Source organism: Rosa chinensis, chromosome 4, assembly GCF_002994745.2.
Source record: "Rosa chinensis cultivar Old Blush chromosome 4, RchiOBHm-V2, whole genome shotgun sequence".
NCBI classification, from domain to species: Eukaryota; Viridiplantae; Streptophyta; class Magnoliopsida; order Rosales; family Rosaceae; genus Rosa; species Rosa chinensis.
Genome location: NC_037091.1, coordinates 40,725,178 through 40,741,568, shown reverse-complemented (window position 1 = coordinate 40,741,568; position 16,391 = coordinate 40,725,178). Strand labels below are relative to the sequence as shown.

General features: G+C 36.8%; 1 protein-coding gene across 1 annotated transcript; it reads right to left on the bottom strand.

Moving 5' to 3' along the window:
• Positions 1-460: 460 nt before the first annotated feature.
• LOC112200243 (transcription factor MYB90) lies at positions 461-3,922 on the bottom strand. Its single transcript, XM_024341275.2, has 4 exons — positions 3,816-3,922; positions 3,454-3,695; positions 3,092-3,221; positions 461-1,017 (listed from the first exon to the last, which is right to left on the bottom strand). Exons 2-4 carry the CDS (start codon positions 3,557-3,559, stop codon positions 606-608), a joined length of 648 nt encoding a protein of 215 aa, XP_024197043.1. The 5' UTR covers positions 3,560-3,695; positions 3,816-3,922; the 3' UTR covers positions 461-605.
• Positions 3,923-16,391: the final 12,469 nt, after the last annotated feature.

Sequence of the window (16,391 nt, the reverse complement as noted above, 5' to 3'; positions counted from 1 at the left end):
GTAAAAAGGTAAATTAACTCATAACATGTGGCAAGTAGAGAGCACATTGTCCTTATTTATAAGATTTAATCCTTATATGTTTAATTCAATCTTTAAAGGATGTATTTGTTAAGTCATTTTTTGTCAATAACTTATATGTAATTTGTTATTTTAAATACCTATAGAAGGGTAAAAATAATGTTTAGTGTTTAGAAATTACCAGTCACTGTTGTAGAAGGTACGTTTACACCCAATCTGTATAGTATTAATGGAGTAGGTGCAAGCCTGAAACAACATAATTTGTTAGAAATTACCAGTCACTGTTGTAGAAAGTAGGTTTACACCCAATCTGTATAGTATTAATGGAGTAGGTGCAAGAGGAGAGGATTGTATGCACCGACAGTGCAAGTGCACTGACGGTTATTTTAATCTCTAAAAAAACAACAGCCACTCATTTAAACAACATAATTTAGTGGTCGATGCAAAAGCATTTAACAAATTAATATACCAAAACGTAGGAAATGACAAAGAGCTAAATGGCTTTCGTTCAGCAAATGTAATTAATAATTAATTTAACAAAAAAGCAACTAGCTAGTTACAACACACAATCGGATGACATGGATTTATCAGATGTCTGAATCTTGTTCTCTCATCTCTTCTTGGAGAAAATGCCAAAGGTCAGATTCGAAACTTCGTTCGGCAACATTGACACATGTTTCGGTCACTGAGGCCATATCTTGAACCCATAAGTTTGCTGGGACATGTTCCGCTGGTACAATTTTCCACTCATCAAGTCCATTTACTAGAGGTAATGATATGTTTATATTACTATTTTTTGAGGTTGCTGGTCTGTCACCCAGAATATGTAAACTTTTTGTGAAGGTCCGTGGTCGAGGCTTTATTATAGGGGTCTTTGTCATTTGTCGAGATTTATCTTTTTCGATGTTCAAATCCATATTTCTCCTTCGCCGAGCATTCCAATAGTTTTTCACATCATTTGAGGTTCTTCCTGGAAGTCGGCCAGCAATCAATGACCACCTTTATATACATGGTATAGAGAAAATAAGAAATATATGTTATTGCGGTTGCATTACTTTTGCACATAAATAGAAGAGGCATAAATAGTAAACGCAAATGTAAAACATAAAAATAGTTATGTTGGATCCGAAGTGTACAAGAAATGGCAGATACAATATGATTTTTTATTTATTTATTAAATTTCTACTGCTTGCTCTACCCTCAATTGGACGCTAATTGTGCATTTTAATTTTTGATTCAATTTGCTATGTTTTATCTTCTTTATGTTTTGGCTGACATCGCTTATTGTTGTTTATTCTTAAGGATCTTGGCCCCATGTCCCTCTTAGATGTTATGTTTTTTGTTTAATAATTTTTTTTTTTGATTTTCCAAAAAAAAAATCTCAACCATTAATATTAAATTCTAGGGTGAGTAATCACCTGGTGTGGTACCTTTCAAAAAAAAAATCACCTAGAGTGGTAAAGCTGGTTGAGCTGTCTAGTATTCGAATCTCAACTCCAACCAATTTGTGGCCAGTAGGTTTGACAAGCCTCGGGTTCACGTCCCTACTATAGGGAATTAGTCTGGCTTTGTTGGGATACCCTCGTGGACATTGGTCTAAATACTAGTTGGTGAGTGTGTTATTAACTCGCTAACATAACCTAGGCAGTTTGTTACCCCACCCCTAATAAAAAAAAAAAGTGCGGCTATTATCACCTTACCATTTTCTTAGTTCACCTTACAAAGACATAAATTATTGAAAGACTATATTACCCAAATGTAAAATGATTAATAAGTACACTAATATTTAAAAATCCAAATATATAAGAAAAAATAAATACATAAGTAATTAATTAAAGGGCTGTTAATTAAATATAAAGACTACTTAATTTCTTATTAGATAACATTACTTTTTATCTTCTCCACCCAAATTTGAATTTATTACTATTTTTTTGTCTTTTTGTTGGCTCCTCATAGTTAATTCGTTATTCAATTCATAAAACTATTAATGTTAACTTCATCAAAATCTTTGCAATACCCATTGAGAACACCGCAAATAAAAAATTTAAAACACCGAAAAAAAAAATCAATCCCTTCTTCATTGCTCATAGTTGTAAATTTACTAATATTTTTACATGGATTAAAATAGTGAACATTAAAATTGAAAACAAAAATGTTAAAAAAGGAAGTAAATCAGATTATAATTTTATTAGAAAACTTTAATATATTTTATTTTTTTATTGGTATAAATTAAATGAGAGATTTTCGTTAAAAATATTTATTTTTTAATTGGATATGTCATATAAGGATATTATTCTTGGAAAGAGAAATGGGTTATATAAGTAAATTTAATACTTGAAATTAAAATGTAGGGTGTAATGAGCAACTTTAATATATTTTATTTTTTTATTGGTATAAATTAAATGAGAGATTTTCATTAAAAATATTTATTTTTTAATTGGATATGTCATATAAGGATATTCTTGGAAAGAGAAATGGGTTATATAAGTAAATTTAATAATTGAAATTAAAATGTAGGGTGTAATGAGCAAGTAGGGAGAACAAAGAAAATGATAGGGTGGCAATAACCGCACCCTAAAAAAAAATCAAGAGTGAGTCACCACAACATTTTTGGTTACTTTATCTCAAGAAGAAAATTACTTAGTAACTGAGTGTATGCTTATTAATAACTAGTCTTCTATGAGTCGAACTCAGAACATTCTACTCACGAATGGGAGACTTATGCCAATAAACCAAATATACTAAGTGTTTATATTTTTGGTCATTTGAAAGTTATTATACATGTTAGATAGTATATCAATATTGTATTAACTAGTGTGTAGCATTTTTGTTTTGATTTGTCTTATATTTGATGCTTCAAAATGTCCAAAAACTAAAAGTTATTGGTAGATAATACATTAGTTTATTGTCAAACAAGAAAAAGTTTTATCCATTTCATTGAATGAGTAAATGAACAGAAATTTTTCTTTCGTGTTTGGGAGGGCAGAAAGGATGTTTTTTTTTTTTTTTTGATATTTTTGTCCCGGAACTTAATTAGTTATAGAGAAATCGATAAGTAGTATGTAGTCCTTGCCTGTTTCCTAAAAGCTTATAAAGCTTAATCATCAGATCGACTTCATCATCTTCAAATTCTCCTCTCTTGATGGTTGGCTTCAGGTAGTTCAACCACCTCATTCTACAGCTCTTTCTGCATCTCTTTAAGCCTGCAAGTATGTACATATATTGCAAACAATAAAACAAATAACCTTATAATTGACATCAGCAACATATCATTTTACTAATTCTGGCTAGAAACATGCATGAACCAAAATTAGTAAATACAAAGTGCATGTATATATAAAACACACACACACGGAGATATATTGGGTAACGAATTGTAAGCTGTAGAATGCAACTCTCAGATAGATCAAGAGATGATATTTATATACTACTAACCTGCTTGGAGAGGAATCTTGTGCCATCTTCCTTCTCCACGTTTTTCAATGCATTTCCTGAGAAGATGATCTTCCTCTTTGGTCCATGCACCTTTTCTCAACTCCATATCAGAATTCAGTAATGAATTACTGATATGATAATCAGAAGCATCCACAACTTAAGCCCCGGCCCCGGACGTTTGAATATATATATAGTTAATCTCAAAGAGAACGTCCTCAAATGGTTGGCAAATAATCGAGCCACTGCATCCATTAAAAAGATTAAACTAAGGTCATGTCGTGCATTTCTGGTGTCCACAGATTGAGTTATATATATGTACAGTTCTTTTCAACAGAACATAGGAATAGCAGTAGTAGACTTACTGTACAATTCGCTCGTCTGTTAACGCACCGTCTGCTAACTGAGTACCTGTGATCAATGAAACCAACCACCAGAGTCTTTTGTTTTTGTTTGTCTGATGAAACCACTTGAGTCAACAATAATGGTGGTGGTAATTGTGATGGTGAAACTTCGGAAAACAAAATTGTGCTAAAAAGTATAACTTAGCTACTACTTAGCCAATGTCCTTGCTTTGCTTCCTTTCTGGTTTAATTGCTTTGCTTTCCTTTTGGATGGCTTGTTTTCCTTGTCTTACATCTCCAACCATTTAGTCATAAGCCAAAGCCATATGCAAAATTTGACTCCCCTAGTGTCATTACTATTCATTCAATTTTTCCATCTCCAACCATGTTTAGTCAAAAGCCAAAGTCATTTAATAAATTAATCATTTTAGAGAATTAATTAACTACAATATGAATTTATATATCATACATAATTATGTTATATAATATATCGTCATTAATTGATTAAAAAAATTATTTATTTATTTTTGGGAATCTATATATTCGTGCCACGTGTCAATGCTATTCGGATCCGATATCTTATCTCTATCTCGGTTGAGATTTTATTTATCACGTGATAAGATAAGATTTTCTATCTCAACTTTATTACCGATTCTAGTGTCACGTGTCAGTCGTTGAAAGGCTGGTTAGATTACGTTTTTGATTTTTATTTGCCACGTGTCGTATCCTATCTTCAGATATCATTTTCCAACCCTCCATAAATTATGAAGAAGAGGGTTGGTATTTATAGAATTTGTTAAAGTTACTGTTCCAACAGGCAAAAAACAATTTTCTGATTTTTTAGAAAATTTTCTTTTATTTTTTCAAATTTTTTTGGGTTTAAAACACATTTACTTTATTATTAACCGTTGATTTTAATCCATACAATTTTTTGAACTGTCAGATTAGATATTCAGTATATATATATATATATATATATATATTTATTAACTTTTTATGTTTAGAAAAATTTAATCTGGGCCTTTCATTTTAAATAGAATTAATGAAGTTGAATCTGGGCCGTTAGATTTCTTACCGTTGGAGAGCTTGTTGCCCGTTCTGCGCTGCTGGGCCCCATGTGTCGGCTGCTTCTCCAGCGCGTGTCTCGCGCATCAGCCACTGCGGAGCCGTTATTTTGTCGTCATCCGCGAGTGGGTTCTGTCTTCTCCCTCTGGCGCGTCGCATTTTTCAGCTACACATGTAGCACATGTAGGCGGGGCCCGCCGTTTCTCTTCCCTCCCAGCTTTGGCTTTCGTTCTTCAAAGTTGAGTCATTTTGACTCAGCTTATGGCTCAATAGCCAAAATGACTCCACATGCACAATGATTGGAGACGCTCCCCACAAAAGCCAAAGCCAAAATGGCTTATGACTCTAACCGTTGGAGATGCTCTAAGTTCTCTGGCTTTGGTTGTCCTGGGCTTTACCCTCCCCTCTTTGGTTAATATATATACTCGTTTATTTACCCCCAAAAAAAAAAAAAACTTTTTGACATCTTGGCATTTTTTTTAATCTCTATAGCTTTGCCGACCTTATAACAGGACAAAAACATCATATCCAAAAGGTTACATGATTACGAGAAATTTTTAATTACACATCCCATTTTTCTAAATGTACATCCTATATTTTTGTGAAAATTTTAATTTCTATTTTATCCTCTTTCAAACTAAATTAGTTAAAAAAAATAATAAACCCTCTGAAATCCTCTATTCTGCTTGACGTCAAGGTGAATATCCAAGCAACAAGTCTTATGAGACTGATGCTTGGTTTTTTTTTTTTTTTTTTTTGGTGTCAAAAGTTTAGGTAAGAGGGAGACTTCCCTACACTACCAAGGACAGAGCAAACCTACGACCTCAACCCAACATGACTTATCAAACTGGCCAGTATCCCAGTCCATTGGTATGAAATTATGTATGACATTTTCTAGATTGCCCACCAAGTGAGAGATTGTTGGTAGCGGGGATCTAACTTGTGTGAGTTTACACCTCAAGTACGCCCTTATCAACTGAACCAACTCTCATTGCCTCATTGGCTGGTCATTTATCACCAAGCTGATACTACTAGCTTTTATTTTTTTTTTAAATTGAAATTAAGTTTAATTAGCAATTGGCTAGCTTGAATTTTATGATAAAAAAGTTTCAACCACTGCAAATTTTTTTAGATCTATTTATCGATTGAATTGATGTTGCAGTCAAGTATGAAGATATCTTTCATTTCATCAAAATCATTGACCTTTTTTTTTTGGTTTAATTCTATAACTGAATGTATGTTGTTCTAATTTCACGTACCAGTACTCTTCAGTTCAATAACCTACAATTGCTTTGAGAGAGAGAGAGAGAGAGAGTTGGGGGGGCTCTTCAGTTCAATGACCTATTTGAGAGAGAGCGAGAGAGGGGGAGGGGGGCGGCGGCGCCCTTCAGTTCAATAACCTACAATTGCTTTGAGAGAGAGCGAGAGAGGGGGGAGAAGGGGGGGGCTCTTCAGTTCAATAACCTACAATTGCTTTGAGTGAGAGAGAGAGTTTTAGGGGGGCGGGGACCCTAAACTGCTGAACTTGTCTACCCCTACTAGTTTCACGTACTAGTACTCTTCAGTTCAACAACCTACAATTGCTTTATGAGAGAGAGAGAGAGAGAGAGAGAGGGAATATTTGGGAAAAATGACTAAAAAAAATTAAGGGGTGTCATTGAACAAATAGAGATGTATGTCTTAATAAAATTACTCATTCATGCACCGATGAGTATAAAATATGGTGACGTGGCTAAACTTGAGTCACTCAATGGATAAAAAAAGCAGAGACAGAAGCTGCTGAATGGTAACTCGTCTACCTAATAGTTGAACAAAAAAAAAGGTTGGAAATTTTTCTTTATAGAAAATAAAGAAAGAAATAAAAAATTACAATTATTGCTTAATTACATAATTTGTATGAATAAGAAATGCCAAATAAGCATGGCAGATTGTTGACAACATCAACTCCATATCACTCTTGGGGATGGAAGCTTCAAGATTTGGCGCAGTTTTATATCATCTGATTTTAAACTTTGTCATGGGGGGAATTCATCAGCGGAAGAGTGAGATCAAAATAGAATGAGAATTTTTTTTTTTTTGTTGGTCTGATCATGAGAAGGGTTTAGTTCCTGCAATCCTTGATGGGGCCAACGGCTAAGAAATAAAGGTGGCATTTTCGCCAGGATTTGGGGTGTTCGATGGCGACTGGTTTTGGGTCTTGACATGATATGGGATATAAAGACAGTTTGAAAATTGATTGCACCACAATTGAGTGACTTGATAATCAAAGATTTAGTAGTTTAAATTATGTGTTCTTGAGATATATCGTCATCTGCATGTCATTGAATAAACAAGTTAGCCGATTGATCTGAATGAGCGGTGCTTCTCATATTTATTGTTGCTTGACCGTTAAATTTTGGATTCAAGCCTAGAAAATTGATGTATTAGTCATTCTGACTATGATAAATAATAAAACTATTTAATTAAAAAAGAAAAAGAAAAAATGAAGAGCAATTGCACATTTATGATGGCTTAAAAAGGGAAGACGGAATGAAACTCTCAAGGACCCCATGTACGAACTCTGAGATGGACAGTTGCAGGTTCATCGATCACACTCTTGCCAAAAATATCAGAAAGCTTTTCATTAGTTCCACTCCAAACAACTGTATGTTTACTGTGTACTATGTACTATGTAGTATGGCCTATGGGTAGCAGGGTAGGTATATATAATAATTGAGAGCAAGAACAAGATCGACGGGATATCCTTCTTATGCCCTTGAAAGTTGAAAGATACCTACTAACTGATAAGCCGGAAAATGGACAGTATTGGTTTGTGGCCGTAGAGTCTCCATTCATACCAAAATAGATACTCGCAAAGGATTAATTTAATTAGGGCGTACCTCGCCGGGGGAAATTCTAATGTAATGGTGGGTATCTCATACCCACATTTACAAAAGTGAGAACAAATTTTGTTGTTAAAGTTGTAATTTGAGTCCTACTTTGTGTAACCTTATTTCTAATAATGGTAATTACACCTCTTACGACATTTTACAAGTTTTTGAACAAATTCGTTGTCAATGTTGTAATCTTAGTTCTAATAATGGTAATTACACCTCTTACGACATTTTTACAAGCTTTTGAACAAATTCGTTGTCAATGTTGTAATTTTTGTTTAACTATATTTAAATAGTGTAAATGAATATGGTAACTTTTGTTCTCAATGTTGTAATTTTGGTTCAAATACTTGTAAATTTTTGTTCAAATAGTTGTAAATGAGGGTATCTCATACCTACCAGTACATTAGCTTGTCTCCCTGGCCGGTTTCAGCATCACTAGTACAATATCATGCGTGATGCTTGCCTTTTATGGCTGATTCTGCGGTTGAGTCTGGATCTAACCAAATTTAGGTTCAAACAAATTCCAGTTTTGAAAGCTGATGTTCTCTTCAATTTCTACAAGTTTCTGGTAATTTCTTTTCAGAAATAGTACGAACTTGGTTGGTCATCTAATTAAAACCAGCAAGCTGGTCCATCTTTCCAATTTAGATCTAGCTAGGCAGCCTAGGCTCGTCCCTTCCACCAGTCGATGACTCAAAAGGGTCCACATCTCGAAAATGGTCCACGTCTAGTGCTTGCTCGACAGATCGAACAATAAAAGTTTGATTTTGATCGAATTGGATTTCTGAAATATTGATTAATTGAAACATTATAGACGTCCTTTGCATGGCCCCAGAACAGAGCGGTCTTCAACTCTTAACCTAACAAAATGTAGGATGGATCCTACTTTCTTATACGTGTGTCTTCAATCATGTGTGGACCTAAACCTCATATTCAAGATAGAACCAACTAGGATTAGACCTGTAAATGGACCGGATTTTGATCCGGACCCGCTCCAGATCCGTAGCTATTAAACGGGTTTGGATCGAACATTTTGATCCGTTGATCCGTTAATGATCCGAATCCGTTAACCCGTTTAATAAACGGATCGGATTTGGATTTAGGTCGATTCGATCCGTTAATGATCCGACCCGTTTTAGTAATAAAAAAATATTATTTTTTAAAAATATAAAATATAAAATATAAAATATTAAAGATTTCTAATATTACTTTTTTGCAGAAATCTAAGAGGCAGTCTTCGTAATTTTATTTTTGACAATGTAATTTTATTTTTGGTGATACTCTTCATGTAGATCATGTTATTTTAATATTTTATTAATATCTTATGAGATATTATGATATAAATTTAATATTACTATTTAAAATTTAAAAATATTTGAAATTATAAACGGATTGGATTAGCGGATCGGGTATCCGTTAATCCGACGGGTACGGATTTGGATCGAGGTATCAATGATCCGCCGGGTTAACGGAGCGGGTTTGGATCGAATTTTTTTTTTAGTAAACGGATTTGGATTTAGGTCGATCCGATCCGAACCCGGTCCATTTACAGGCCTAACTAGGATTGTCACTCACTCACTTGATTTAGTAATTACCAAGCCGACTAAGGGCAGAACCGTTATTCATCTTGACGAGTCCGACCCCTCCACACTTTTGTACGGATATACAATTTTATATTTATAATATTAAAAAAAAAATCCATTAAAACCTCTTTCATACACTATGATTGACCTCCCACCTCCACCATCTCCCTGCTCCCACGTGATAAGTAAAAAATGAAAAAAATTTAATCGGGCAAAACTTCTTTCTTTACTTAATTAATTAAATCAATAGACAAATCCATAGGAAAATTTCAATTAAAGAGGAAAAAAAAAGATATGTTTGGTTGACAATAAGTAAGATAATAAGAGGAATCCGAACCTCTTGGAGCGACCTTGGTTTCGAAACCTAGGTTTCGACTGGCGGCGGCGTTTCTTTCTTTGGGTAAGGCGGCGATCGTGGACAGCGGCGACGTAGGGAGGGATCTCTACGGCGACCGTGAGTGCGGCGAGGGATTTTTCTCAGCCGTGGTGGAGGGTTTCGGTCCAGGCAGTGAGTGAAGAGGTTACCTTCGTGTTTATTGTCTGGGCTGCAGAGGCTGAGTGGCCGAGTTAGATCCAGCGGTGGCGGTTTGGTCTCGCAGTCGCAAGGCTCTGAGTCGGGGTTAGTGTCGAAGATCGTCGCTTGGGCTATAGTTGCGGTTCTACTGGTGCAGTGGTGGTTTGGAGGCGGTTTAGCAGCTGTTTGCGGTTGCTCAGAGGCCGGTTTTCATCTGGGAGATTGGCGCCTGATGGGTTGGTGGAAAGGACGGCCACCGGAGGGCCGGTCTGAGGCGGAGGCCAATGGGCAGCCGAGCGTTGTGGCAGCTGCTCCTTTTGCTCAGGTTTGGGCTTGAGTTTTCAGACTTGGACTCAACTTTGGGCTGATGGACTCTATTTTATGGGCCAGGAGGGAGGATGCTTGGCCATCCTTATTGATCACTTAGTGATGGGAGTGGCCCGGCCTAAGAGATGGACATTCTTGGGCATGTTGGGCTAGCATATGGTCCATGGCCAATCATTTTCGGATCAAGACTGCTACGGGAGTTGGTAATTATTTGGAATAAGATTGGCATTTTTTTCAAGCGGCTTATGGATAAGGAATTGCTCCTATTTGTTTGCTAGGAAGTGGCTCTCTGTTGGTACTGCAATTGCGGGCCTGGATAATGGGGATGCTAGTAAAAGATTTTGCCCTAGAAGACACGAAGTTTCTTTGTTTATAAGTTTGCTAATCTTAGCGAGCTTATCATGGACTTGTAATGAGTCTGTTTTGCTTAGAATAGGGTTTCCAGATTTTCTTGCCGGCTATCTTGTTGTAAGTATAGTTAGACTCTAGCCATTGGCAGTTTGCCGGCTATTGATCTTAATGATATCAATTTCTATTCAAAAAAAAAAAAAGTAAGATAATAAATTCAAGAGTTTTTCTATTGGAACCTCAAAATTTACTCACTTGACCTGTATGCTTTTTACACCTCTTATCAAATTTTCAAATACTAAATTTACTCACTAAACCTCACTAAACTTCCTCAAATAACCTTACTCATATAATTTGCATACAAATTATTATCTTTAAAATAAAAAATTTAGTCATTTCAATGATTTAATCACTCTATAAATCTTAACTAAATATACATTTCTTAATCAAACTTGAGTTTCAAAAATTAATGTCTAATCAATAAGAAAATGCCATGAACTATTTTGTTTTTTTTTTTTCTATTTTAGCTGTGCAAAAAAAACATTTTTTTTTTAAAGTTTTTTTTTTTCTGTATTTTTTGTACCACATGATTAATTATTATTATTATTATTATTATTATTTTATATATATATATAATGGATTGACTTAGATTTAGGTCATAAATCATAAGAGGATTTATTTTGTTTTCCCTTACCAATATGCGTTCAACATATATATCATACATTTTTATGTCACATGATCTTAATCATATTTTTAATTCTTATTAAATATATATGAATGCTTTAATGAGTATGTAGTGAAATTGAAAAATGAAAATAGATAAGGAAAATAATAAGAAATACAATATAATATTATTGAATTGGAAAGTCTACATAAAATAAATATAATATTTTGGGTATAATTATTGTCCTTAATAGTCATTTTACAGTAGATTATATATGTCATTAAATAATTCATAATAGAGTGAGGGCAAGTGAGCAGATTTGGAGGTCCTAATAGAAACTCCCAAAATTCAATCAAAAATGAAAAAAAAAAGTAACATAATAAATTAACAAAAAGTCTTTTATGAGGGGTACTTTACCTCATTGCTATTTGATGATGTTATATTAACATCTTGTCCGATACTCTTCGACTTAATAAGGTCTTCACTGATACTCAATTAAGTTTTTTTTTTCCTTCACTATTTTGCCCTCACCCCTTTGTCACAGAGAGAGAGAGAGAGAGAATGGAAGAGAGAGAAGTCATAGGAGACTTTGTCGGATTCCAGTCACCAGTCGTCGGCCGCATGACTTCTCTGAAAACCTCATCGGAGGTCCCTAAAGAGGTCGTCGGAGATCTCATAATTGAGGAGCAATAAAGGTTTATGAAATCTCATCTGAGGTCCCTGAAGAGGTCATCGGAGAGATTTATTGCCCCCCCCCCCTAACAGAAACCTTTATTAGGGGCCAATAAATGTTTATTAGGGGGAAGTGGAACTAATCTCCCTAAAATTAGACAAATAAAACTTTAGTTGAGTAAGAAGATGGGAAGATTACGTCAATTTAAAAACTGTTATTGGGGAGGGGGAGGCATTAAACCTTCATTGCCACCCAATAAACCTGAATTACGAGATAATAAGACATTTTTTCTTTCTTTCTCGGCCTTTTGCCCACAGTTTACCCAAAAAAAAAATAATAATTGAATTGGCACTTGAAAATGCTTTGGGACACCCACTTCTTCTTCACTATCTTGGACGCATTTCCTCATATAACAGTCGGCTTAAGCTCCAAACAAGCCTTCAACCGGAAGCGTAGGTAGCGACAGGGTCGAGAACCAAAGGCTAACGGGACTTGCATGCCAGTTGGGCGACTAGCTTCATGGTCGTTAACTAGTCGACGGAAACGAGTCGAAGTTTGTGATGCATTGGATCAGCGACTACTGGGATTGGACAACGTAGAGTAGGGCCCATGACTTCCGGCTTTGCATCGAGATCAGAGTTCGCCACAGGCAACGTAGCTCCAAACAGAACTTCTTTGTCATCTTTCAGGCGAGGCGGCGCCATTCTGAGGCTTTGCATCAAGACTGAGTTCGACTCCGGCGAGATACCTCTAACTGGAGCTTCTTCGTCGTCTTCAAGCGTGGACGCCATTGTTGCCATGTCATCCAAGATTGTGATGTCAGAGTTCGACGCCGCGTTGGAGGTGGATATCTCGCGGGGGGGGGGGGGGGGGGGGGGGGAGAGGGGAGAGAGATCGAGAGAGAGAGAGAGATATATATATATATATATATATATATACACACACAGATCCTATCTAGAGCGGAGCTCCGCTTTGAAAATTTACGTGTGAAGTTCGAGTTTTGGGTCACTTTTTGGTCGCATATCCACATCTCGACCGTTCAGTTTTTAGGTACTAGTGTATAGATCATCTCTGCAAATTTTCAGCCAAAATGATGATCGTTAAGGCATTGATAATTGCCTTAAAGCTAGTACGGTTCAGGTTGACAGATTCAGTCCGTCCATTGGTTTAAGCGAGTTAGATACCTTAACGATCATCAATTTGGCTGAAAATTTGCATAGATGATCTATACAATAGTACCTAAAAACTGAACAGTCGAGATGTGGATATGCGACCAAAAAGTGACCCAAAACTCGAACTTCACACTTTAATTTCAAAGTGGAGCTCCGCTTTGGATAAAATCATATACTATATATATGAGAGTGGCATAAAATGTAGTTTATTAATTAGGTTAAGGGTAAAATTGATATTTTACTAAAAATTAGATTAGTGGGAAAAAAAAATTTGTTGCTGGGATAAGTTGGATAATTTTGGCTATGTTCAAGTAAATCCTTATTTGTGTGTTTGGCCTAAACCCTAAGTTACTTGACCTAGTGGTAATAGGATTTAATTAGAAGGATCTAGATATTCCTATTCAATGTATGATTACCTTTCGTTGTATGATTCGAATTCTATGCATTGTAATTCTTTATATAAAGAGGCCTCTATTGTCAATGAGAATACACAGCAATTCTTTCTCAAATATCGTTTCCCTAAAACACGTTATCAGCACGAAGCCCTAACCCTGAAGCCCTAAATTCGTAGCCTTCAAATCCCAAAAACTTCCGCCGCCCACCTTGAAGCTCTCACCTCCAGGAGTCCAGAACTGGCTGCTCCATCCCCAGAACAGGCCTGAAAAATACCGAACCGGCCCCGAGAAGGAGCATAAAACTTCCTGCCCGGTTCACCCTTTTTCCGTCAACCAATCACCGTCATCTTCTGTCAGGAACTGAAGCCCTATCCCAGAATCCCGGAACAGGGAAAAAGATCACTGGAAACGGCCAGCAAAACCCGTGATATCCCTAGCCGGTCTGCCATCTGCCATTCCCTGCACTTGCAGCACCACCGAGCCCAATGTCAGGAGCCCAAAAGAAGAAAGCTCTCAGCCCAAGGCCCACTGCAGAAGAAGTCAACTGCCCAGAAGCAGAAGTAAAGCCCAAGCCCATAAGCAGAGGACAAGCCAAGACTAATCTGAGACCAAGCCGAGCCCAAGCCACGGCCCACTGACACAGGCCCAACAAGACAACACGTCAGCAGCCACGTCAGCATCGGTGACATGTCACCGCCGATGACTTTTTCTGCCAGTTTTCCGGTGACCTATTTCAAGGTATTTTTTACTAAACGTTCCTTTTTTTTAGAGTTTTTTAATTCAATTTCTTTTCTTTTTCTCGGGGACTTGCAACCTCCCTTCTTCTAACCCCCCTTTCTTCATCATAGGTGAGACCAAATTAAGCCGAACTGTGGGGGTTCGTGCTCACTCCAAGCTTGGAGCTTGTAAAGTCCTCCAAACATAGAATTTGTTGAGGTAAAACGATCGACCACAAACATCATTGTTTCGATCTAATCCAACCCCTCTTGGAATCGAATTTCTTAGAAGCGACTACGCTCAGAAATTTTATATGTTTTCGTGGTAGCCTTTTACGCTCCAAAACTAACCCTAATTTCTTGTTCTCTTTCAGGATGAGTAACCTGAACAAACTGGACTTCGCTCTATTAGAAACAACTGGCTCTGGATATCACAAGTGGGTTCGTGATGTTCGCCAGCATCTTAAGGCCAATGGAATCCTGAATACGATTCTCGAACCTAGGCAGGACGTGCTAACTATTGAGCAAGCTCAAGCTTTGGAAGCAAATAGAGCAGCCTTAGAGGCAAATAAGGTGAAAGCCATCATCCTAATGACTCGTCATTTGGATGATTCACTCCAGTACAAGTATATGAATGAAGAAGACTCCAGAAGGTTGTGGGTCCCACTCGGAGAAAGATTTGGCAACTTCTGTGACTCCTTGCTTCCTGACCTAGAAGTGAGATGGCATAGCCTCCGCTTCTATGATTTAAAGTTAGTTCTTGACTACAACTCGGAAGCACTTCGCATTAAATCCTTAATGGAATTCTGTGGTAAAGAGATCACAGATGCGATGTCGATTGAGAAGATTCTCTCTACCTTCCCTGTCTCTGCATTGATGGTTGCTAAGAACTATCGAATTGATGTTACTGCAGGACGGATCACAAGATTTCATGAGCTCATTGGAGTTATGAATGTCGCTGAAAAGCATGACAATGTCCTTGTGAAGAACTATAATTCGAGATCGATGGAAACAAAGCATATTTCGGAATCCAATTATAGTCGCGCCCCTAAGAGAGAGCGCCAAGAGCGAAACCCTAATCTGAGGGATATTTATGGACGTTCTAGTCCATATAATCGCTCTACTTGGAAAGGTAACATCCAAAATAGGCAAACACGGAACCAAAGAGGTCAATGTGGAAAGAGAAAGGGAGGCAACGCCTCTGGTCATGTTGGTGGCGCCACCAACATTAAGAGCCATCTAAATGACGCATTCAAAGCGCCTCAATCAATGGAGTCTGAGCAAAGAGATGTATGTTCTCGATGTGGAGTATCCGGTCATTGGGCACACATTTGTAGAGCTCGTGAAGAAATTGTCACCGCCTACAAAGCATATTGTGAAGCGAGAGAAGCTCACTATGTGGAACAAGAAGATCAAGAAGATGATCTAGAATGAAGGGTTAAAGACTACAAATCTGGCTGGGATCAATAGATCGCTAATTCTATTTAAGTCTTTATTTTACCAAGAGACGTAATGGGCAATTGTCATATATTTTTGTAGTAGATGCAAATGGTTTAGTCTCTCTTCAAAGTAGGCTCACCCAAAGTAAGTGTGATGTCTAGGAAGGTTCTGAGATTAGTGGTACTTAAGTGAACCTTGCTCCACCGACATCTCTCTACTCACCTGGTCACATTTATTTTGAAATTACCGGAATAAGTTAGACGACTACTATTGTTTTGCATTAGCTAGCATTTTGGATTAGATTTTCTTTGGTCAAAGAGACAATGATGTAACTCCGTTGGCTACTGAATACAATTTTGAGTTCTTTTCATTATGACTCTATTTTGATTCTGAGCATATTACTTTGTGACTACCATGGCTGGGTCATCAGTATTAATTCAAGGACATGGAATAGCCCAAGTTTGCCCTGCCAAATGGCACCTTGATTACTGTCACAGAAACTCTCTACGCTCCTAGGGCAAATAGCACCTATGAATAGCCAACGGATTCCATGCAAAAACGTGTGTAGAGAACGGAAATGAGTTCCTTTGCAATACCTATAACACTTGTGAACAAATGTGCATCTTAGAGAAGTTTATGTGTCTCTCTAGTGGACTCTATGTCACTATTCGAGCTATTAAATCCATTGAAGTTATGAGAGAAGATCTCTTGGATTTAGACACATATTGGCTTTGTTATGATAGGATAGGTCATCCTAGTCATGATATGATGATCCGTCTACTAAAGACTTTACATGGACATCCTTTCTCTCAAGCGAAATGAAG